General features: G+C 41.4%; 1 protein-coding gene across 1 annotated transcript in view; it reads left to right on the forward strand.

Moving 5' to 3' along the window:
• The first annotated feature begins 5,733 nt into the window (after positions 1–5,733).
• Positions 5,734–25,769, forward strand: part of CABLES1 (Cdk5 and Abl enzyme substrate 1) — a 49,640-nt gene continuing 29,604 nt past the window's right edge. The window contains exons 1-3 of the mRNA XM_019546953.1: positions 5,734–6,536; positions 9,103–9,195; positions 22,227–22,304. Coding sequence (XP_019402498.1) covers positions 9,167–9,195; positions 22,227–22,304 — 107 coding nt within the window. The 5' untranslated portion in view covers positions 5,734–6,536; positions 9,103–9,166. The remainder of the gene's footprint in view (positions 6,537–9,102; positions 9,196–22,226; positions 22,305–25,769) is intronic.

Raw genomic sequence — 25,769 nt, forward strand, 5'->3', positions numbered from 1 at the left:
ATTTGCATTGGGTAATGATCAAATATAGTATCTGGATATGTGGGAAATGTATTTTAGAGGGTTGAAGAATTCTTAGAAAATGTAGCACCACTTGATGGTTACAGTAGATGCCCTTATTTCAGGTCTTATGGTCAGCAGTCAGAGGATGGGCTTCCAGGGGCTACTGCCCCAAAGAGAAAACAATAGGCTTAAAGCATCAACTGCCTCAGATGAATAGAGAATTCAGAGGGGCAAGGTAAAAATGAATTCAGCTCTGGTATCAACATCCTTGGTTCTACCTGCACACCCACTAAACTTTCAGGACCCTGCTTTTCCCCTAGCCAAATATCTCCCAGTACCTCACCTTCACATGTTCACCCCGTACCAATTGAACACACAACCACACTTCTTTTAGAAAGTCCAGTGACTGAATACCGTATCTGTCTTTTTAAAAAATGTTTTAAAATGTTATTGAGGATTTTGCATAATTCTACCATATTTCTCTTTGGTTTACCAGGACCATTTGTTGCGTGTAAGCATGCAATGTTTTTCTCTTGATTCTGTTGATATAAAACCATTGTATCGATCCTGACTTAGTGGTACAAGCCAGAGGAGAATCAAGTGCCTCGGGTAAACACAGGTGAATCTGGTAAATCTGAAAAGGGCTCAGGCAGGACTGGGTATTTTTGAGAAGTGTGGACATAATTGTTTTTTCTCAGCTGTTTCCCACCTCCTTTCCTCCCATTTTCCATCTTGTTTTCTTAATCTGCAAGATATCCCAGTTTTCTGACCATTTGTTCATGAACCATGTTTTCATCCTGCAGAAAGGGAGGTGACTGTTAAACAGTTATCTTTTGGTCTGTTCTGTGGCTTTCAGTTACTGTTTCTTAATTAACAAAACAGTGTGTTTCAAAATATGCTGAACATTTTGGGTACAACATAAGGGGCTTGATGCATGCTTTGTAATTTAGTATCAACTGGGAGATAAAAAATGTTAGGCAGTCTTAAACTAACTCCATTTATGGGGTGGTTTGTTTTTTTTTCTTTCTCTTTTTCGTAGAGGAGCTTCTCTGTTTTTTATTTACTATTTTTGCATCTGCTTTTCCTGTTTCTTTTAAGTTGCACTGAGAACTCCTAATATCACAAGTTTCTGAAGCTTGTTAATGACTTCCCCCTTCTTTTCCTTGTCAAGGAAAAGAATCCTTTATCAAGATTGAAGTGCCTTTCCTATTACATCGGTGTATAGGTACTTGGATTTTGTTAAACAGAATTGTAAGTTGATAGTGATGTTTTAATGGCTCTTCCGTATATCCTAGGAGCTAGTAGCTTGGATTTAGGTTCTGAAGATGGGTCAGCTTTCAGAATGCAGGAACTTTTCAGTTTTTTTATAGCAGTCCTTTAAATCAAATGCATTGTATTTTTGGGGAAACTAGACAATCTCTCTCTTTTTCATCCCTATAATATTTCTAAAGTTCAGTATTTTAACTGCTGATTTATACAAGACTATAAGAACTGAGTCTGCTCTTGTTCTGTGCACATGCTCATTTTTGTTGCATTTGGTTTGCTAGCTATGTGGGAAAGGTGAACATAGTTGCAGTACAAGTAAGCATCTTAAATTGATGTTGTTTTCTTTCTCTATCCCTTTCTTCATCATTAATTTAAATACTTGCTTATTGGGATATCTCTAACATTCAGTGATTCATGCACTTATTGTCGAATTTTAATAGTAGGGAACATCTTGAACAATGATATTTTTTCTGAATAATAATGAGCCATATACATGTTCATATGAAGTAGGTTTCTTTTTCAGTTTGATATAGCTGTTTGATCTGTTTTGGAGTTGTTGTACCCACACTTTCATAAGGGGTCTGATGCATGTTTTGAAAAGGGTCTTAAAAGATTTAGTTGCATCTACTGAATGGTAAACTTGCTCTATTGACTGGTCATTCCCTATTGAAGTCAATGAGATCTGCACTATTGAAGTCAATAGCTGTACACTCAACACTCCTAATGAGTGAAGAAGACTGTGCCAGACTTTGAGATCTGTTTGTTTTATAGCTACACTAGCTGAAGTACCTGTTCTTTTTCCTGGGTTATTTCTGTAATTGCAGTGTTTGTACTTGGAAAGTTTAAACTTACCACAACATATTTAACATGGAGTGAAAAAAGGCAAGCATCAGTATAATCATGACACTTGAACTGAATTCACTGCATCCAAAATGGAGTGATACCAGTTTATCTGAGAAGCCAAGTAATCCCAGTCAATGGAAGCCACAAAAAGGGTCGAGTGAAAAATAACCCACCTATAATTGTCCTTGACTAGTATTCAGTGATTTTTGTTTGTTTGTTTTTGGTTTTGTGTTTGGTTTTTTTGGGGGGGGTTTTTTTTTTCCTCTTGGCGTATGGAAGTTTTTTAGAGTGGATGGCACCAGCCATTCTCGAGTTGTTGTTCTTGAGTTCAGTTTAGGCGGAAAAAGTAATTTCTACCATAAAATGCTAATGCATAGAAAGGACCTATACAATTACTGCTGTGTTTACCTAAATGCAAACGGACAGTGGCTTCATTTTATAAAAATTAGAAGCTTAACTTGAACGCAGATGTTTTTTCCCTTTGGAATAGCATTGCCATTCTTAGTTTATCATTTTGTTTCTTCTTTCTTCCTGCGTTCATGCATCTGGATCTCTGAGGAAGTCAGATCTAGAACTGGTAGCTCTGTACAACCTCTGCTCTTGTTACTTGTGCCTTGTTTGTATGTCTGAGTGATGGAATTCATCTGTATATGTTGTTGCTCTTGAGCAAATTTCACAAGATTGGCAGATTAGCTGTAATAAATCTTTCTTGACCGTGTCAGTCCATTACAAGTAGAGTGAGAAACTGTATTGGGAGTTCTAGGCAGAATAAGGCTCTTTTTTGTTGATTTTTCTTTCCTTCCCTGTGTTTAATTTTTTTTTTTCTAATTTTGCAAAACATATTTAACATAATTGTGTAAGCTGGGAGACAAAGACAAGACATTTTTCATTTTAAGATCTTTCAGTGGGGATTCAGACAGCTGGTCACTGATTTTAATCCAGAGGTCAGATGGGGTCTGAGCTTCTTAAAAAGAACAATTTTAAAGCAATGACCCACAAAATAACTTTAGCGTCTTGTCCAAATTTGGTTTGGAATTTAATTTTAATGTTTTTGTCATTCCTACAGTGATGAGCTGAGGAAAAACTTCTCTCTCAATATCTATTTAAGGGAGAGTGTTGCCCTGTACTAAAAATTTAGTAGGTTAGGTTGTCTCTTTGTTGTATTTTTGCCTATAACCCCAGTCAAGCAGTCTGGAATTTAGACCTAGAAAATTATCCCTCAGAAATGGATTAGAAACACTTAATGCTAGGCAAGTAAATATAATCCATTTAGGTAAACACAGCAGTAATTGTATAAGTCCTTTCTATGCATCAGCATTTTATGGTAGAAATTACTTTTTCTGCCTAAACTGAACTCAAGGCAGCTTCCTAGCATATCCTATGGTACATGCAAAGTAAAAAGGCCAGGTTTTTAGTTCAGCTAGTATTTATTTGTTAAACCCCCAAAAAACTTGATTGCTCTTCTTAGGCAGATTAAAGCATTAAATGTTTTAACTAGGTTTTATGTTTTAATTTAGTGTTGCAAGGACTAGCAAATTGAACCAAGGTTAATTTTTAAGATATCGGGTCTATACAAACTTGCACTGGAACGATGACGCCTGTTTCAAGTCTCGTTCTATTGTTGGCTTGAGGTTGGTGTGTGGATACTGTTACTTAGGAATAAAAGGGTCCTCATAAAAACTTTTGAGGATGCATCCATATTTAGGTCCATGCAAACATGGATGAAGAGGATGATGATGATGATGTTTGGCTTTAAAATGGATTTCATTATTTCAGGGCAGGTGACCAAGCCCTCAAATATATTGGTGTAAATATATTTTATACTCTACAATCGAGCTGTGAGTGTGAGCACTTAGCTAAAATAAACTTTTAACATTAAAAATCAGCATCAAGTCTTAAGCGCACTAGCACAAGTGATTTTTAGAAGGGCATTGTCAAACTAATTTTGCTGTCTTCCTCGAGCATAATTTTTGAAAAACTTTCTTAAGGAGTTTAAATATGTGGGGCAGGATATGAATTCACTCACAATAGATTAGTTCACTGACTTCTTGGCATTTCTTATGACATTCAGCTGTGAAAAGGCTTAAAATATGGTAACTTTAAGTCATAATTAGGCATCACCATTAATACCTCATTAACATGAATTGAAGGAAATTATACCTGTCTTAGCACTGAGCTACTGTTTCAGTCTGTCTGTACTGTTTCAGTGATAAGGAATCCTTAAGACTAGGAATTTCTCTGCTCTGAGTCGCTTCAGTAAAGCTCCAGCATTCCACTATAAATGTAGAGACTGTTGATATTTTGTTCACAACTTTTTTTAAATCTCTAAACTAACTTGTAAATACCACAATACAGCTTTGATCCTACAGTAGGGAGTTGCATTTCACTGCAGGTATGGATAAGGGGCTATACAGATGCATGAATAAAACAAGTCATTAGCAATATATAAACCCTTTCTTTTCAAAAACGCCATGCAAAAAAGTGCATGGGGGCAAGGGATGAACGCATCTATGACTTTGTTTTGACAAAAATTTAAATCTGCATGGCGGTTCTATTACCTCAGTTGATCTAACTAACTATTCCATGAAGGCTTTCCCCTGATGCTGCTTTCCAGGAAAAGGACAGTTAGCATAGTACAGGAGCATAGAGGGAGAAAAGTAGAGTCAGCTGTGCAATGAAGAATGTGTTTCATAGATTTCATTGACACTAGGGCTGGAAGGGACCTCAGAAGATCTTCGAGTCCAGCCCCCTGCCCCAGGGGCAGGAAGTCAGCAGGGGTCACAGGATGCCAACAAAATAAACATCCAAATGTCTCTTGGAGGTATTCAAAGAAGTCTTACCTTGAGGGGGAGATGTTCTCAGCTATGCCCCTCTCCTCTGTGTGCCACCCCATTTTTAACCCACTGAAAGCATGTGCCCAGATACTGATCAGTCCCTAAATGGTTCCTGCATCCTCATCCCAGTTCTAACCTTGTTCCCATCAACAAGACCTTGCTCCTTCCACTCCACTGAGTTGTGATGGACAGGCAGACCGGAGTAGTGAAAGTGTTAACAAGCAGCCAATACCTTCTGTGGGTCTTCAGTCATTTTGAGGGAACCAGAAGTATTAGAGGGAGAGAGCTATGCTCTAGAATATGGGGCTTCTAAGAAATTATTAAAACCAAAACAGATCTCCTGGAAAAGTGTATTGACCAAGGTTATTTGCTGGTACTTTTGTGTTGCTGCTAAACTTGATATTCTGGTAAACTCACCCTTAGAAAAACTAGCAAGTGATAAGATGCATTCAGCTCTAATGGAGCAGCTTTCACTTTTTTATTTTGTGCAACTATTTTGAATTATTCTTCGTATTTCTTTTATATAGCATCCTGGTTTGCTGAACCAATCTTAGAGGCACCAGAGTGTAGAGTTATGATTGCTTTGAGGGATTGGTGTGTACCTTCCTTTTCCTGATTGTCACTAAACTGAAGCATTACGAAGGCATAAGACACCATTGGATAACCTTAACTCTGCACTAACAAAGATTTTGGACAGTTGTTTTTATTATAGAATGGAGGTAGTGATTTCCCTCTTCTGGCCTTATATACACACATTGTACTTAGAATATATATGTATATGCTTAGTAACTGTTCTGTAGAGACTGAATGAAACCTGTCCTATTAATCATTAGGTTATGATTCTATCTCCTTGTCTCCTATCCACAGGAGCCAAGAAAAGAAAATATTTGTGTTGGTTTAGGACAACATTGAATCTTCTTCAGAAATTAATCAGGTCTCACTTTTTTTTGAAATGGTATTATCATAGAGTTTTTCCAGCTTTGTAATCCTTGAGATGTGTACATATAGCATAGCAAATGGTGGAGAAATGCAAGGGTCAGGACTTGCTAGTATATCAGTGAAATTGGTATGAGTGGAGGATATTAAAGGTAGAAGAAAGTAATACAATGAAAAACATTCATTATAAGCAAATGACCCAGAAATCATTCTGTGGAAGCAGGTCTGAACCTATGCAACCAAATAAAAAAACATGCATAACCTTCTCAGCTAGTCAAAGAAGGAAAACTGCAAAAGCAGAGACCCCATTTAGGTACAAAATACAAATGGAGAAATTGGTTGTTAGTGTTCAAGGTCAACATTTGTTTTGATTAAAAACACGTTATGAATAATTTGTAGAAGGGATGAATGTAGCGGCTTAAGAAAAACAGGACTGAACAGGATGAAACCAGGTGAATAACAACCTGTGCCTTAGTTTGATTCAGTTATGTAGCACACTGCCCATAATAAATTAACAGGGCTTTGAGCTTTTATTATTATTGCCCATGTTCTAATTGTTGATGGCAGTTTCTCTTTTCTTCTCAGACGTCGTTTGATCTCTCAGCGGTCTTCTCTGGAGACTTTGGAGGATATTGAAGAGAATGCTCCACTTCGGAGGTGATTTTTATTGCTATCTGCATGTCTATATATCTGTCAAGACCATCTGTGTCACCCTTACTTGTACTGACTAGTACTCTGATGGATAAATAAGTTGCTCTTCTTCACAGATAAGGTTCATCCTACAGGGCAATATGGGAAAAAAAAAAAAAAAAAAAAAAAAAAAAAAATTACCTGGGATAGATAATGAAGTAGTGGCAGTGTAAATTAGTTAACTATTTAAAAAAAAAAAAAACAGGTATTTTTTAACAGTTGTGATTGTTAACGCTAGGAATTGTGCTCTTAAATAATTATTTATAAATACACTCTCTTTTAAAGAGCCTTTTCTCATTTTTCTCTTTTCATTGTATGTTGCTTTTTGAGGCTGATACTTCTAACAGTACCTAGTCTTAGTACAGGTGAACATTTTAACTTCATCATCCAGAACACTTTCTTTTCTTTTTTCACCCCTTAAAACCTGCTTCCATCCATATCTTACTGACAGCCCCATCACAGTGAGGATCCAGCAGGATACAGAAGAGACGGTATCATCCTGTGACTGATCACTCAGCAACACTAAATGTAAAAATGAGAAGTTTACAGAGTGATAGAATTGGAGCTTTATGCTTCCAAACTGCTTTTCAGTGAGGCAAAAGCTTGATATTTCTTTTCTTTCTTTTTTTTTTTTTTTAAGCTGCTTTTAGCTTGGGCCCCAGTATTCATCTTGGTCAAATTAGTAAAATTCTAGGGTAGACACTTATCTACACCTTGCTAATCTGCACAGAAATTGGTTGTCTCTCCCCACCTCACAACAAGAATTTTGTAGCAGAGGCTGCAGCATGCTGGCCAATTACCAAGATGTCATTGTTTTACGAAGCATACTGCAGAATGTTATGAAGTGGTCTCAGAAGTGATTCAGAAAGAAATTTAATTGGCAAACGAAATACACAAAGTGCATTTGGAAAGGTAGGATTCTGTTGCTTGTTTACTTGCTAGTTCACAAAACTGCTTGGGGCTGTATTATCATTCCAGTGGGATCCTTTCCATGGTGGATATTCTTCCATTAAAGAGAAACCTACAGTAGGTGCTGGCATAGGTGTGGAGCACCTGGAACTCTTCTGCCAGGGAGGAGGTAGAGATTCATGGGGTATATATGGAGATGATCTGCGGTGGTGGTGTATGGCTGTGCCCAGCGGCATGATCTGCAGGTGGGGGAAGATGCTGGCAAACATCTAAGAGGAGTTCTGAGCATTTCACAGGTGCTAGTTAATGACTGTATTAAACTTCAGTTGAAAGTTCAGTTCAGCCCTTTGCTGTGTGACTACATATCCTGGAAAAACAACTATCGTGTCTGGGCCTGCATGCCTTAGCTGCCTCTTTCACATATGATATATTCAGGCCACGTGGCAGAAAACAAGATAAAGCTTTTAGAGGGAAATCTCCACCTTTCTGCCTCGGCAGGTATGGAGTGCTCTTCCGTGAATAGAGGCAATGCAACTCCACAGCAAAGGAAGGGAGGGATTTCTTCACTCCCATACAGGAGTTTCCTCTTCCTGCATGCTGTGAAGGCAGCCTGTACACAGGCCTGCCCACATGGTGCTACAGCACTAGATTTTGGGAGTGGCATGAATTGGAAGTAGGGCTGGTGAATCTGCTGCTTTGACAGCAATGTGATAGTTATTTCTTCTCTTCTGCAGTGGTGCAGGCACTTATGGAGGTAGCTACAGGCCTGGGACTAAAGAAAGAATCAGTCAGCTCCTGCTTTGTCATCTGGGAAAGATTTCTTCCTCCCTTAGCTATTACATAGTGCACAAAGAGCAGTCAGACTTTCTCTAGAGACTGTGATTCCTTTTCAAATGCATTTAGTAATTAAAAAATAAAATCCTTTCAAACATTCTGTGGTTTCTGTCCATAAAAAGATGCCAAATTTTATTTTATTTCTTAGGATAAAATACAAACAGCCCCCAAAATCCCAATTTGTTTAAACCTAAAAACATAAAATTTTCCACTAAAATGGATTTTAAAACTGATTTTTCATAAATTTTTTTTTCCTCCAAACAACTTACTTTGCCTGTTTTTTTGTTTTTTCCGTGTGTGTTATAACATTGCAAAAATGATGACTGACTTTCAGTTAAAGGAAAATGAGAATCATTTACTCCTGTAACTGGGAAATGAGACTGCTACATTGTCAATGTTTTTAATTGTAGCTTTCTTTTGCTAATGGGAACAGTTTAAGTCATTGAGAACATAACCATAAAAAACAGGTGTATTGGATCTTTGAAATTATTCAAGAATCCAGTTAGAGTTCTGTCTACTAATTGTTTTGGAGAGCTCTTTTGGATATAACTCAGCAGAGACCACGAAGTTATATTTTAGATTTGAGGACACTCTTATTTTCCACCCCCCCCACCCCCCTTCGTAATTTTAAGCCTTTGTTTCCAGACTTACTGTCTTTGTTTCTGCTGACTCCTAAAATGGCGTAACTTGAATCATTTGTCTAGTCTTTCCTTCCTGTCTCTGTGTTTGAGACACTTCAGCTGTTCAGCATGGAACTGACTACATTTTTTTTAACTGATGTATTTTTCAGATGTCAGACTCTGTCAGGTTCACCCAGACCAAAGAACTTTAAGAAGGTTCATTTCATCAAGAATATGAGGCAACATGATACTAGAAATGGCAGGTACTGTGCAAGAAAAGGTTTTCTTACTCACGGGGGTCTGGATGGCAAAGAAGGTACATGTATCATCAATGCAAAGCTAAGTCAGACTTCAGATTTACTATGTAACACAGGCAGTAACTCATTAAGATTAAAATAATAAAGATATCTAAATGTAAGCAAAAATCTGTGGTGCATGCTACCTCCTTCATGCGAAGTATTAATCGACTGGATTTCTAGTTGGGTTTTCCAAGCCCCGTCTCCATTACAAAAAGTTCTATATAATAGGGAACTTCCTTTTTAGAAGTTAGTTTTTTGCAGCCATTTTCAATTTAATGTGGCTTTGCCAAAATTGTGGACCAGACACAATTTTTGGTTAAAGTAGATTTGTGAAATCATTTGAGACTAGGGCTAGACAACTGAGTACACTTGAGCTGTCCAAGATGCATGTAAGTGGACTGCAAACAGACCCTGGCACAAGTTAAAGCAGGCGTCTGAATGCTGTAGCATCTGTCAGTAGGCAGGTTTTGGAGGAAAGAAACATAAAGCAGACTTCTGAAGGCAGATCTAAGGACTTAGGGGCTGAGGTTCTGGCCCCAGGTCACTGAGAGGGGAAAGGGAAAGCATTTTAAGGAAAGGAAGAAAGAGAATTGGTATAGTTTGGGTAGGGCAGTGGGAAGTTATGACTTCTTGGGGGAGAGAAAATAGTTGGAATTAGGAGTCTGGGAACATAACAAGGGGAAGTGATCAACATGATGCGATTTCAAGAGTAGCAACACATGTAAGTGCATATGAGACAGAATTAGACTAGAGATTTTTTTTTTTTCACTGAGAGAAAAGAAGAAGCATAAGAGGAGAAAAAGATGGCCTGCGTTGAAAGAACAGAACAGACACAGGGTGGAGGGAATCTTATGAATATGTTGCTCTACAACGCAAGAAGTTCTGCACTTACTCTTATAAGTATTCAGAGCAAGATTGTTGCATCTGCTTGGGAAGTGTTCACTGAGGTAGGAGTGGGACTGAGGGCATATAGATGACCAGAAGGAAGTGTTCTTCACACAGCATATTTAGGCAGAGTGGTTCAAAGACACTAGGGGAGTGTGTTCAATAGTAGGCCTCACTGCTCTTTGACAGAGGTGCATTACCCTCACCACATGAGCAAACGGCCCAGGCCAGTTGCCAGCATGAGTCTGAACTCTTCCCCAACCCTGACTAGCCCTACACACTTGAAGTCTGCAGAGGCTCCCTCACAGACTTAATGGAGTGCTACATCTACAGTGAGCAATTCACTCTGACAGGCAGGCCAGAATTTCAGTCTAAACTTTAACTTGTCATTGTATATATGGAAGATACTTGCGGTCCAGCATGCTGTAGTTACAAGTCCAAATGACATGAATTGCTTTAATTTGTTACATATGCAAGTATATACAATACCCATGTTGTAATGTACACATGCATATTTGGGCATAAAACGTACCTATGCAAAAGAAGAGGCCCCATTAGAACTCTAAGAATGCAGCAGTCTATGGTAGGGTTGGCATTCTAGGGTCCATGGGCTGGAACAAATCCATGAAGAAATTGGATCCAGCCTCTGTGGCACATGGTGGCTGGAGGATCAATGGCAACGAGAACACCTCCACCACCCTTCCCCATGCATTCCTCTAGGCATGCTGCTGGTGTCCTCTGTAGCATCCACTTGGCACCTGTCCCAGGCCTGCCTGCTCTCTTGCTCTTTTACTGCAGCCTCTATCTATCTGTGTAGCTGAATTTGTAGGTCCCTGTTATTGGTTGTGATGGGAAAAATCAGCAGCACTTGGTAGTGGGGTAAGCAGAGTCTACTCTAAGTGTGGGCATGAGGGGAAGAGAGCAGCCCTTTGCACAGAACAGGGAGGGCTAGGGCAGTGCAGAGAGGATTGGTCGCCCATGGCAGCAGCCAAGCTGCAAACTGGTCTTAAATGCTGTTGATCCCTGATCTACAACACCAGTCTCTCTCATTCCAGTAGTTGTTCAGTGTACTTACTGTATCCATATAACATTTTATCTTGGTTTATATACCAGTAATTCCACATCTGATAAGAAAACACAATATTTTCGTATTAACAAAACTTCTATTTCTCTCTTCTCCCTCCTCCCCGCCCCCACAACTAGTTCCTTATCTTTATTGGCAGGTACAGTTTTTTTCCAGAATATTTTAAAGGACATGTGTACACACATGTGCACCAATTGAAAAGCTCTGCATCCTGTGGACAGTCACAGAAAATAAAATGAGAAGCCCAAAGTGTTGGTTCTACAAGTGAGTCAGTTAAGCACCTAAATAAGTGACCCAATTTTTCCAAAAGTGCTGAGCTGAGCACTTATTTTCATGGAAATCCAATGGCTGTATTAGATGCAAAGCACCTTTTTAAAAAAAAAAAAGAATCGCTTCTATGTGGCTTAGATACTGTTATGTCCATCCCCATTGCATAGTATCTGTATACCTCATAGTCTTGAATGTGTTCATCAGTGAGGTACAGAAGTACTATTATTCCAGTTCACAGAAATTCCAGATCCTTCAAGGTAAATAGCAGTTAAGCATCCAATAACTTTATTGAGGGTTTGTGTCCAAGTGATTTGTACAGTGTCACCCAGGAAGTCTTTGTCAGAGAAGAGAGTTTAATCCAGGTCTTCATTATTTGTTAGACTCTAGTCCAGTACTCAGTTGTTTAAAGCCGCCTTCCTTTTACACTAATATACCTATTTTGCATAAATTAGTGCATTTTATATAACAATTAGAGCACATCTTTGAAAGTGTTTCATTGACTTAATTATTTTTGGATGGTTAACTTGGCAGTTGATTTGTTTTAAAGTTTAACTAGGTATTTTGGGTTTCTTTTTTTTTCCTCCCCAAGTAATCATACGTAGCTTTCCATTCGAGTACACATTCTATAAACCTTTTTAATTAAATGGATGTTTGCCTAGTCTCTGCGTATTCTTAGTTCTCTCAACTCACTGCATTTTTAGGGGCCTCCCCACCAGTAGTGTGATAGTTCCCCTTCTTGCATAGATAGGCATGCATCTTACCTTAATAAGGATTTACTGCCTTCAGTAGGAGGCTGGATAGCACCTTGGCCTTTGTCTCAACTCCAAACACAAATGAATCAGTTGTAGAGTTACTGCTTTAAAACATTAGCTTAATGCAGGTGTGGGGAAAAACATTACAAACTTCCTGTCAAAAGCTTTGTGCATTAAACCAGTTTTTAGAAATTTTGTAACCTGCGTTTTATTAAAGGATTAAACCCAGAATGTCTAGTCACAAATCGTCGTGGACTGTCAGAGCGCTCTTTAACAGGATGATTTCTCTGTTGTGGTTAGTACAATTTTTCCTGTGGCGGGGAGAATTAAAAAAAAAAAAAAGATGGAGACTGATTGTATGTATAGATGGTTCATGTTACCGTCTGCACAGCAGGTTCCTGTTATTGATGCCTTTTATAAGCTGTGGCACAGGGGATTTATACCTGCTGTATCCAGCAGAAAAACTATCAATAGTGGTATCAATGTTTTTTCTTGGACTCTCTTGTCAATGCAGCTAGCAAACAATGGAGTGGTGAAGAGCAGGATACAAACATTGATAGAACCATTCCTACCCATGTGGAAATGAAAAGTTAATCTCTCCAACCCTCTTCCCTCATACACCTCACTCCTCCAGACTCTTTTTTTCTTTTTTCCTTAAGTATGTTCTGGGAGAAAACAAGGCAAAACAAAATATACACTGTATTTGTAAAGATGTCATTATTTTATAAGTAAATTATCTGCATAAATAGAGATCTAGGGCGGGGAAGAGTTTATTTGATAACTTTTATTGGACCATACAGTTATGCTCTTGGGCCAGTAAATGATAACCTAAAATTATTATGACTCCTCATACCTGAACTATCAGGGCTATAACAAGACCCTACTACAACAAAGACCATCCTTCCTTTTATTATAGCTTCAGTAAGAATGGAAACCACAAAAATCTCCAGCTTAAGGGGGAGAGACCCCAGATCTCAGCCTACATGATGTCTATCCATTTCTTGTAGGTTGGGCAACAAAACCACAATGGTCAATCTTGACTGCGTCTGGTATGAAGAGGCTGAGGATTTTCAGAGTTAAAGGGTATATTGCATGGTCTAGCTTTATAGAAGGCCTTGGAATTGCAACATATTGAATTCTCTCCCTGCAATCCTTGCCAAGAGAGAATGAGAGCAAGACTGTTCTCCAAGAACAAAGGAAATACTCCTATTGAACCCCTGTAATGCACCAACTTCATGAATTTCTAGTGAACAATCTGGTGAAAGAGGGAAAGCATTACTATAAAAGCACCCCATGTCCCTTTTTTCATTCTCACCTGGAGAACTTTTTGGAATACAGGGTTCCATTCTGTATGTAGAAATGGAGGTGATGCTTGGGGCTTGAGACTGGATGGAAAAACTAAGGGATTTTTTCCAAGTTGCATTTGTGGTTCTTGGCACAGTGTCTGCTTGCTCCCTTTTTTGATCCTCAATATATGATAAGCTTTTTCTTGTTTAAACTCCCATTGTGAAATTGCTATCTCTACACATGGACATATAAAGGCACCAGGTTTTTTTTTTTCTTTTAATGTTATGAGTCTTTTTGTCAGAAGGGAGTAGGGCATCAATGGAAAAAAGCTGTATTTCCAGGAGCAGCTAGAGGGAATGGGGAAGTATGTCTGGTGGGTACTACGGTTTTTAGCACTTAAAGATGTTTTCTGATGTCAGCCTGAAAAACTGCCAAGTTTCATACATCAGCAGTCAAGGCTTTCAGTGAGTGAGAGAACTTTTCTGAGTAATAAACCATGTAGCAATAAGCAGTGGTGAGCAGAAAATGAATCTTTTGCCAGCTTTGTTGTTGTTTTTGTTCTGTTTCACCATCATCTTTCTCAATTGTGAAAAATGACTCCACCCTGCTTCATAACTGACTACAAATACCACTTAAAGCATCTTGTGGCTTATGACCTACAGTAGGTAAGAGCTATTACAGCTGCCAGGCAAGGAATGAGAGAATCATCTTAGGCTGAGTGAGATCCTTCCGTTATGGGTAGTTGATTATTAGGAAGATACTGTGCTTGCTGCTGCTTGTTATTGCAGCTTCACATCTTTTTAAATTTATTTTTTAAAAGGGGGGAAAAATATTTCTGCTACAACATAATTCTCCAGGAGACTGATTCACCAGGATGCCAATTATATTACGAAGCAATTTACTTTGCAACAGCAATGGGCTTCAGAACATAAGAATATAGATGCTGTTGGTTAACGAGGAAGCTTTCGAATAGCACAACTTTGAAGGCTTCACTGTAACTTTTCTAAATTGTAAAATGGCTTATGTAACAGCACTCCTGGCCTATCTGGTATTTTAGAGCTACTGAAGAATAAATGGACCTCATATATGGCTTGTTATCAGTCCAGTTGTTTGATTGTTATCAGTGTAAAAATTGGGGAAGAAATCCTGGCTATGTTTAAGTTTATGGCAAACAGTATAAGAGAAGAGTTGTGTTAGAGGGCAGAGCAACAAGACAACATGCCACTTGGCAAGTAGGTATTAGCAGCATTCAACTCACAGGGAGATGAGAGAAGTAGTTAACCATGTTAGTCTGAGTTTAGGTAGAAAGCAGAGTAGAGTTGCACCTCCATAGGTAAATTCAGGGATGCATATAGTTAGTCTGAAGTACAGCTCTGCCCTGTGTTCTGTCAGTAGGGAATTAAGACCAGCATTATATTTCTATGTAAATCCATTATGCCAATTAACACCAAAGACTTGGAACTCCCTTGCCAAGTTTTAATGTGGCTGGAGTAGTACAGTCCACTTACAACCCAAAAGTAGAAGAGTTTTTTTTGTTTTTTTGGTTTTTTTTTATCCACATGTATTTAAATGTACTGAAGCAAGGAAGAGTCCAGTATTAGCAAGGAAAGAGGAGTCATTGCCCACATACATTCAGCTTTTCATGAGAGAATTGCTGCTCTCTCGGGAGAAACTATGAGTATGCATATGTTCAAGATTTTTCTCCCAAAGCAAAAACGGCCACTCGAGGAGAAGAATAACCAGGACCAATTGGGGTTAAGTAATAAATCACTCTTTCTCCAGTATCCCAAGGTGCTTTGGTCCAACCTTCTTTAAATTCAGTACAGTTATCACATGGGGATTATCAGAGAAAGTAGGTCTTTGTCAGACTCCCTCAATGAAATCAGAAATCTGATTGATAAAAGGTACTGATGGGATTGTAATATGTCAATTTCTTCTGTAAGGCATTTAACTTGGTATTACATGCCATCTCTGTTAATAAATTAGAACAACATCAACATGCCACACATTAAGTGGCTTTTAAAACTGGCAGATATGTTTATATTGGTTCAGTTACTGATGATCTGTAAGAATACAAAATCATTACCCGAAGTTTGTAAATGACCCAAAGTTTGAGTGTGCAGTAAACAATGAAGAGGACAGGTTGGTGATAGTAATCTCCAGTGTTTGGTAAACTGGATTTAAACAAGCCATATACATTTCAGTTCAAACTAATTTAAAATCATGCATCTAGGAGCAAAGAATACAGACCATGCTAGACGATTGCGTCTCTATCTTGGGAAGCAGTGACTGAAATTGGCACAGTGTCATGGTGGCTAATCTGCCAGACTAAGTTCCTATCATGACAGTTTTTTTTGCCAAAGAATTAATACAAGGCTTATATGTACAAATGGAGGAATATTGAGTAGGGGCATAGAAGTTATCGAAGAACATAAGAATTGCTATGTACTTGGTCAGACCATAGGTCCATCTTGCCTAGTATCCTATGTCTCACAGTAGCAGAGAGTGGTTGCTGAAAGGGAGAGTGAACTGGGTAGGTATGACCAGGTTTTTTTCCCCACTGTTCCCTTCTCACTTGCAGCCTCCACCATCTAAGATCTAAAGTTCTGATTCACAGGCTGTATCCCTAACTTCCATTCTCAATGGTTACTTATGTCCCTTTTCTCCAAGAATTTGTCCAATCCCTTTTTTTAATCTGGCTAAATTGTCGACTTCCACAACGAGTTCCACACTTAATTTACATGCTGTCTGACAATAAAAAAATCCTTGGGTTAGTTTTCACTTCCTCCCTGCCAGTGTTATCTTGTGTCCTCTAGTTCTTTTATTGTGGGAGGAGGGTAAATAATGAATCCCTCATTACTTGCTCTTTGCTATTTAGCACTTTGTCAACCTTCTATAGTGTTGACCTTCAAGCACTGCTTTTCTAAACTGAATAGGCCTAGCCTTTTTAGTTTCTCCTCATATGGAAGCCCTTCTATACCACTAATCATTCCTTATTGCCATTCTCTGTTCCTTCTCTAGTTGTTTTTAAATTGCTTTTTGTGGTGTAGGGACCAGAACTGTGCACTGTATTCAAGGTGTGGATGCATGGATTTATAAAAGGGCATAATGATACTTTGTTTTCTTTACAATTCCCTTTTAATAATCTCTAACATTTTTAGTTTGTCCTTTTGTGGCTGAGCATTGTGCTGTTTGTACAAACTGTCTACGGTGACTTCCAGATCACATTCCTGTGTGGTAACAGTTAATGTAGAGCCCATCATAGTCTAGGTATAGTTTGGGTTATCATGGGTATATCACTGCATTTATCTACATTTGAATTTCATCTGCCATGAAATATGGTCTATGAGTATGGCAGTAGCATGCTGAGTTGAGTTCTGATGTCTAAAATTCTGGTGTCCATTCCTGATTTTAATCAATGATCCTGTCTTGATCGGGGTGGTCTTGATGACTTCATGAGGTCCCTTCCACCTCTACTTTCCTATGATCCTAACTTAAAGATATTAAAAAATGGGAGACTGCTCAAGAGCCATAAGAATGATTGCATTAGCAGACAAAAAATGAAGTCTTTAAAATAGATTTGAATACAGAAATGAGACTAAACAGACTGAATTCCTTGAACTTACTAAAGAAAAGCTTATAGGTTCTACAGTGTCACAGAGGCTCTGGGGTGCTCCGTGCCTGAGAATGAGGTAAGGTGAGCTGCCAATCACCGGGGCAGCCCAGCTGCTGGTTGCTATGGCAACCAGCCGGTCAGGTGGCCAGAAGGGGGCAGGGCCTGGCCTTTATAAACAGCCCAGGCCGGAGCCTGACTAGCAGTTCCCTTCTGGGAGCCGCAGGAGCTCTGTGGCTGAGCTGAGTGGCCAGAGTTGGTGATTGCAGCCTTACCTTGCTGCCCGGCCGCAATGATGCTAGGGAGGAGAGAACCCTGAAAGGAGTTAGGGTGGAAGCCCTGCTGGGGCTGGGAGTTTGCATTATGAGCGGGAAGGCTCTTTGTTGGTTTTGTTACAGCCATTTGGGCTTGCCTTGTGTTATAGTTAGACCGGGTGAGGCTGTAGGGGTGAGAGGAGGCCTCACGGGAGCTCCCCAGCCGCTTGGGGTTCCTGGTGCCCAGCAGGGGCACAGTGCCAGTGGGGCACAACTGTTGGCGCTGGAGTGGCGCGGTGTACGGGGTTGGACCCCAGCCCGTAAGGGCGGTGTTTTGCCCAGTGGGGCAAAGGACCAGAGAAGGGTCAAGGGGCCAGGTACGGCTGCGGCCACCTGAGCCCCAAGCGCGAAGAGCGATGCTTGAGGCCCCAGAAAGGCGGCGAGCGCGTGCGAAGAGCGCGGCACAAGACCCCAAGAGGGGTGAGAGAGGCCCTGAGGGGGTGAGGCGTGGAAAGAGTACCTGCGAGACGAGCCCAGGGGCGCCAGGCTAGGGGCACTGGTGGGGAGACAGGCCCAGAGGCGCCAGACAGGGCATAGGGACACAGGCCCAGGGGCGCCAGATGGGTGACAAGCCCAGGGTGCCAGAGGGGGAGCACCCGAGGGGCAGGGGACTGTACAACGTCCCACGGAACAGCTGCGAGGCTTGGGGCATGCTGAAGGGGAGGTTTGGAGGCACGCACACCCCTTAAGGCAGGGGTGCACAGCAGTACCCCATATGGAGCAGGGGTAGGAACACACACCGTCTACTCGGGGATAAAGGCAGCCTCCCATACAAACCTATTTATTATCAAAGTCATGGCAGGCAAGAATCTGAGGGTGCCGAGTCCACTGTGAGTGATGGTAGGGGGCGCTAGGGAGTTCACGGCCGCTCCTAGGCCCCACTCCCTCACATACAGGAACAGTAACTTTAATCACAATTTGTGGAACCTGCATGAGGAAAACCATCCCCAACTAGATCGTCCCAGCCAAAACTGAACACAGCACTTCAGATGTGGCCTCACCAATGCTGAATAGAGGGGAATAATCACTTACCTTGACCTATGGGCAACACACCTACCAATGCAGCCCAGGATGCCATTAGCCTTCTTGGCAACAAGAGCATGCTTGTGGCTTATTCAGCTTATTGTCCACTGTAACCCCCAGGTCCTTTTTTCTGCAGATCTGTTGCCCAGCCAGTCTCCAGCCTGTATTGATGAATGGGATTGTTCCATCCTAAGTGCAGGACTCTGCACTTGTCCTTGTTGAACTTCATGAGATTTCTTTTGGCCCAATCCTCCAATTTTGTCTAGGTTGCGTCCCCCCTCCCCCGCTTTGGTGTCATCTGCAAGTTGAGTTTTATATGTTCAGGATCATAGGCTTGCAGGAAAGTAGGGCTGGAAGGGATCTCATAGATTCATCTAGTCTAGCCCCCTGCTTAAAGCAGGATCATCCCAGCCAAGTGTCCATCTAATGTGCTCTTAAACTTCCAAGGATGGATATTCCACAGTTTCTCTAGGTAGTCTGTTCCAGTGCTTAAAGGATAAATTTAAGTGGAAGATTAGGGGTAACTTTCTCACTATGAACTTGAGCTATCGCACCTAATTCTGTTGGCTACAGCTACAGAGAAAAGCCCCTCTCTGTAATCACCCTTCAAGGATTTGAAGACTCTTATCAAACCCCCCATAGTTCTCTCTTCTCCAGACTGAAAAAACCTTAGTAGCCTTAGTTCTTTCAGCCTTTCATCATCAGTCATGCCTTCCTGGCCCCTAACCATTTTTGTTGTTCTGGGTTGGACTCTTTCCAAACTGTCCACATCTTTCTCGAAGTGTGGAGCCCAAAGCTGGACTCGGTCCTCTAAGTGAGGCACCACCAATGCTGACTAGAGCAGAAGAATCACTTCCTTTGATTTGCAAGTGACACACCTGCTAATACAGCCCTATATGCTGTTGGCTATTTTTGTTTGTGGGGGGGGGAGGTGGAAAAAGAGCATATTGTTGGCTTGTATTCAGCTTCCGGTCTATTGTAACCCTCAGGTCCTTCTCTGCAGTACTTCAGCCTAGTCGGTCATTCCCTAGCCTGTATTTGTACGTGCATTTGTTCAGTCCCAAGTGCAGGAGTCTAGTCTGTATTTCTGTAGCTTGTTAATGAATGTTATGGGAAACAGCATCAAAACCCTTTCTAAAGTCCAGATATAACATCCAGTGCTCTCCCCCCAGCCATGCAGCCTGTCAGCTTATCAGAGGAGGAAATCAGGTTGATCATCATCATTCATGACTTGCTCTTGGTGAATCCATGCTAGCTGTTCCAGACCACCTTGTTGTACTCTGAATTCCTCACACTATTCCTTGAGGATCTGCTCCATGATCTTTCCAGGTATCAAGGTCAAACTAACTGTTCTGTAATTCCCTGGATCCTCCTTCCCTTTCTTAAAGATGGACACTATTTGCCCTTCAACCGTTTTGAGAACTTGGCTTCACAAGTTCTCTAAGAGGATGGCCAGTGTGTCTAAAACTACCTCAGCCGATTCCTTCAGTATCCTAGGGTGCATTCCATCCAGCCCTGCCAACTTGAATGCATCCAGCTTCTTTGAGTAATTCCTGGCTTGTTCTTTTACTACTCTCTAGGTTGTTCGTCTCCTTCCCTATCCTTGCTGTCAACTGCATTTGTCATCTGGTAGCTGCTCCTATATGGGAAGACTGAAGCAAAAAAGATGACTACTTCAACCTTCTCTGCATCATCTGTGACTAGTTTGCCTCTGGTCTTCTACTTAGTTTTGACATACCTGTAAAGAATCCTTTTTTTATTTCCTCTTATGTTCCTTGCTGGATGCATCTCAAGTTGACTTGGCCTTCCTAATTTTCTCCTTTCATAGCTGTACAAAGCTCTTATTCTCATCCTTGGTACTGTGACCCAAGTTTCCTTTTTGGGTTTTAACTTGTTGAAGAGACTGCTTTGCTTTCTAGCCAGGATTTTTCTAAAGTCCAGTGTTGTTATTCTGGTGCTCTCCTTCCTCCTTCCCCTTTAGGATCTTGAACTCTTTATCATTTTGTGGTCACTGTCACTCAAGTTACCTTCACATTCTCAGCCAATTCCTCCCTGTCTGTGAGCAGTAAATCAAGAACAGTTTCCTCCTAGTTGGCCTGTCTACCATCCATATTAAACAATTATCCCAAACACACTTCTGGAATTCGCTGGATTGTTTGTGCACAGCTTGTTTTCCCTCCCAGCAGATGTCCTGATAATTAAAGACCCACACAAAAACCAAGTCCCATGATTTGGAAGCTTGTATCCATTTGTTGGTTTGGTTTAAAGAAATCAATCACCCACCTCCTGGTTTGGTGGCCTGTAGGAAATGCCCACCATAACATCCCCCCAAACTGGCTCTCCCTTCTGACTTTTTTTTTTTACCTAGAGGTTTTCAATAGGGCCTACCTTCCACTTCGCAGTGCACCTCCAGAAAACATGTACCTTGCCTTTTTATACATAGGGCAACACTTCCTCCTTTTTTTTCCCCTCTGTTTATCCTTCCTGAGCAAGTTTTACCCACCTATGACTGTATTCCATTCATGTGAACTATTCTAGCACATCCCAATGACATCATAATTTTCTGTGTGTACTAGGACCTCTAATTCTTCCCGTTTGTTTCCTTTAAATGTTTGTATACTAATGCAAGAATTTATCTAACTGATTTTCCTTGACTCCCCCTGAGAACATTGCTAAGGCTTCTGTTGTTACTTCCCTTTGCTAACCTTTTATCCAGGTGCCCAAGCTCTTTACTTACCTCTGCATTTCTGTCTCCTCCCCTCCACCCCTTCCCAGTGAACCTAGTTTTAAAGCCCTCCTTGCTGCATTTGCAAGCCTGTATGCAAAGATGCTCTTCCATCTATGTCAGGTAGACCTCCTCTCTTCCCAGTAGTCCATCTTCTAGATTGGATATTAATATTTTATTTGAAATCTTTTTGTCTCCTGCTTCTGATAAGTGGATCAGAATCCTTTTAAAAATTAACTATGTGCCAATTTTGAAGATCATGTTCAAAAAGGTAACGTATCAGCTTACTATTTCTATAATGGTAAGAATTCCTGGTGTTATGGCAGAAAAATAACTTTTTATAAAATTACTCCTATTTCCCCTCCATCAGTCTGCTTTTAAACTGAGTTAAAATTGCCTACGTTATGATTCAAATTGTGAATAAGCTAGACCAGTGATTCTCAATCACTGCACCGCAGTGTGCCATGAAATCCTTTTAAGGATTCATGCAGTATTAGGAAGGTTAGGTGTACAAACACCTGTACATGGTTCATAAGTTAACACCGATTTGAAATAGGAATCCATGATGTCAAAAGTATTGTGATCTGTTGTTGTCTTTCTGAGTTCTTTGCAACAGAATTGCTCCATTTTTCCATAGTTAGCTTTCACTTGTTTGTGTTTTAAGAGCTGGTATTTTCCAAAGGGTCTCATAAGTCTAAAGTTTGAGAACAACTGAGCTGACCCAACCAGTATAAAGTATGGGTTCATCTCTTTACTGTACAAGGGATATTATTATGTACTTTTTATGTAGAACCTGGGAATTGAGCAGTGTTAATTGTCTGTTTTGATTTATCTATATAATGTGAAGCACTGCAGTTCAACTTGTGTAAACATTTCAGTTGTACAAGGAAGAAAAATCAACTTCCAAAAGAGAAGAGGAAGATTGTTGTCAATAATAGAATATTTGCTAAATGTCTCATTAGTGTTTAATACTAATAATTATGATAAACACTTAATGCAATGGTATTATTTGTTTACTTTAATATTTGTTGTTTATTTTTAGAATAGTCCTTATCAGTGGCAGAAGATCCTTCTGTAGCATATTTTCAGTGCTGCCATATCGAGACTGTTCACAAATCGGGTATGTATATTTATGTCAATACTGCAGAATTTTTAGGATCTACATATTTGTACTGAGCACAGAACATAATGTGGTATGGGGTCATTTTTAAATATCTACCTCAAAAGAAAGGCTGATTGCATTTAACATTTGCTATGTGAGTTGTTATGATAAAACTCTATTTCTAAATTACAGAATTTCTTGGTTTGCCCTGATTTTGTACAATTGGAAAAAGTATATCGGTTTACTGATATAGTTCATATTGTACTTGTTCATGATATTTCACTTGCCTTAAACATTGCAAGTATCCTAGACAGGATAGGTTGCCTACAAATCACTTCGGATCAAATTTATTGTGTCATGTCATATCATGGACAAAGCTACAATAGTGTCATGACTGGGTCACAGAAAACAAGGCCCAGCTCCTATTTTGCAAAAAGGATGCAAACGGTAGCAGTTTGCAGGCCAGTTCATGCCCCTCCCCCTCGACCTTTTTTGAGGGGTAAGCTTTTTGGCATGGTGAGAGGAAGCAGGAAAAAGGAACTCTTTGGGGCCAGTGATTAATGAACAGGCCAGTTTCCAGCCAGGTTTGCTAGGGAAGGTCTGCTTGGAAGAAGAGCAGTAAGAGAGAAAAGACTGGTTTAAGAGACCCAGGGAAATAGCTGGAGGACACTGCAATGCCAGAGCCACTGCCACTGCTTGTGCCTGTGAGGCTTCTGTTCAGGCAGGACTGCTCGCTGTTGGGGTTTCCACCCAGGGCCAGCCTCGGTGCTGTAGGGCTGCAGCTTGCAGGTTCCTTCTGTTGGTGGCCAGGTCAGGAAGTGCCTGCAGTATGAGCAGTGCCTCCTCGTGGTGTCTCAGGGAACAGGCAAGAGAACTACAGGAAGAGGCAGCAAGGCTATAAAGCATCCTCTGCCATGAGGCGTTTGTCAGTTCAGTGCTGAAGACAACCTGGGACTGCGAAGGAAGAAATGGCAGATGCAGCCCTAGAGAATAGGGGACATGGACACCCAAGAGGGTGAAAGCTGGAGGCTTGTGACTTTTGGCAGCAAGCAGGGATCTTCACCTCCACCTGCAACGGTTCATCTGGAGAACAGATATGCAGCCCTAGCAGCAGAGAGGGAGGAGCACGTTCCATTGGTGGAGGAAGACGGGACAGGGCCCCCCAAGGTGGAAAGGATCAAGACGACTGCCACCAAGAAGCAGCAATGGGTGGTGGTGGTTGGAGACTCCCTTCTGCAGGGGACAAAGGGAGCCATCTGCTGACCTGACACTGCTTGCCTGGAACCCAGATTTGAGATGTCCCAGAGGGACTGCTGAGGCTCATTCGGCCCTCCAACTACTACCCCATGCTGCTCGTCCATGTGGGCACCAATGATACTGCTAGGAGAGACCCTGAGCATATCAAAAACTACAGGGCTCTGGGTGCAGAGGTGAGGGGGTCTGGGGCTCAGATTGTATTCTTGTTTATCCTTCCAGTTGAGGGAAAGGGCCCAGACAGAAGCAGGTTCATCCTGCACATCAACACCTGCCTGCACAAGTGGGGTCACCAGCAGGGCTTTGCCTTCTTCCAAGAAGGATTGCTGGGAAGAGATGGGATTCAGCTGATGAAAAGAGGGAAGAGCATCTTCACAGACAGGCTTGCTAACCAAGTGAGGAGGGCTTTAACCTAGGGTTGCTGGGGGTTGGAGACCAAAATCCTGAGTTAAGTGGGGAAACCTAGAGGAAGAGCAAGCAGGAGGGGACAGTAGAGGGTGGGTACAAACTGTTCAGGAAGGATGGGCAGGGGAGAGGAGGAGGAGTTGCACTTTATGTAAGATAGCTATATGATTGTTCAGAGCTCCAGGATGGAGCTGGAGATCAGCCTGTTGAGAGGTCTCTGGGTTAGGGTCAGAAGGGAAAGCAAGGGTAACTGTTGTGGTGGGGGTGTCCTGTAGACCACCAGACCAGGAAGAAGTGGGGGATGAGGCTTTTCAAACAGCTAATGGAAGTTTCCTGATCACAGGCCCTGGTTCTCATGGGGGATTTCAATCATCTTGACGTCTGCTGGGAGGGCAATACAGCACTGCACGGGTGATGTAGGAAGTTTTTGGAGAGTGGTGACAACTGTCTGGTGCAAGTGTGGGAGCAGCCATGTAGGGACCATGCTCTTTTTGACCTGCTACTCACAAAAAGTGGGGAATGTAGTAGTGGATGGCAGCTTAGGCAGCAGCGACCACAAGATGATTGAGTTCAGGATCCTGAGGAAAGGAAGGATGGACAGCAGCAGAGTTTGACCCCCTCAGGGAACTCTTGAGCAGAATCCCCTGGGAAGCCAGTATGGGGGAGAGGAGTCCAGGAGAGCCGGCTGTACTTTTTAAAGAAGGCTTACTGAAAGTGCAGAAATAGACCATCTCAATGTACAGAAGAATAGCAAGTATGGCAGAAGACCAGCTTGGCTTAGCAGGGAACTTTTTAGTGTAAACTAAATCACAAAAGGCAAGCTTATGAGAAGTGGAAATTTGGATGGGTAACTAGGGAAGACTATAAGAGCATTGCTTAGGCATGCAGGGATGAAGTCAGGAAGGCCAAGGTGCAATTGGACTTGCAGCTAGCAAGGGATATGAAGGGTAACAAGAAGGGTTTCTACAACTATGTTGGTAGCAAGAGGAGGATCAGGGAAAGTGTGGGTCCCTTACTGAATAGGGGAGGTAATTATGTGATGGAGGATGCAGAAAAAGCTGAAGTGCTCAATGCTTTTTTTTGCCTTAGTCCTTACAGGTAAGGCCAGCTTCCAAATTACTGTACCAGGCAGCACAGTTTGTGGACAAAGTGAGCATCCCTCAGTGGTGGAAAAAACAGGTTGGGAGCTACCTAGAAAAGCTGGAACTATGTATAAGTTCCTGGGGCCAGATGAGATGTATCTGAGGGAGTTGGCTGATGTGATTTGTAGACCCAGTGGCCATAGTCTTTGAAACCTCATGGAGATCAGGAGAGGTCCTGCATGATTGGAGAAGGGCAAGCATAATGTCCATATTTAAGAAAAGGAAAAAGGAGGATCCAGGGAACTATAGATCAGTCAGCCTCACCTCAGTCCCTGGAAAAATCATGGAGCAGATCCTCAAGGAATCAATTTCTAAGCACTTGGAGGAGAAGGTATTTAGGAACAGTCAGCATAGATTCACTAGGGGCAAGTCATGTCTGACCAACCTGATTGCTGTCTGTGATGAGATGACTGGCTCTGTGGAACTGGGAAGACTGGTGCATCTGGGGTACCTTGATTTTTAGCAAGGCTTTTGATATGGTCTCCACAACATTCTCCCAAGCAAGCTAAGGAAGTACAGGCTGGATCAGTGCACTGTCAGGTGAATAGAAAACTAGCTGGAGCGTTGGGCTCAGTAGTAATCAATGGCTCGATCAAGTGAAGTGCCTCAGGGTTGGTCCTGGGGTTTCTTTTTGTTCAGCATCTTCGTGAACGACCTGGAAGATGGCACAGAGTACACCCTC

This window comes from Crocodylus porosus, unplaced genomic scaffold, assembly GCF_001723895.1.
Source record: "Crocodylus porosus isolate Cpor-Errol unplaced genomic scaffold, CroPor_comp1, whole genome shotgun sequence".
NCBI classification, from domain to species: domain Eukaryota; kingdom Metazoa; phylum Chordata; order Crocodylia; family Crocodylidae; genus Crocodylus; species Crocodylus porosus.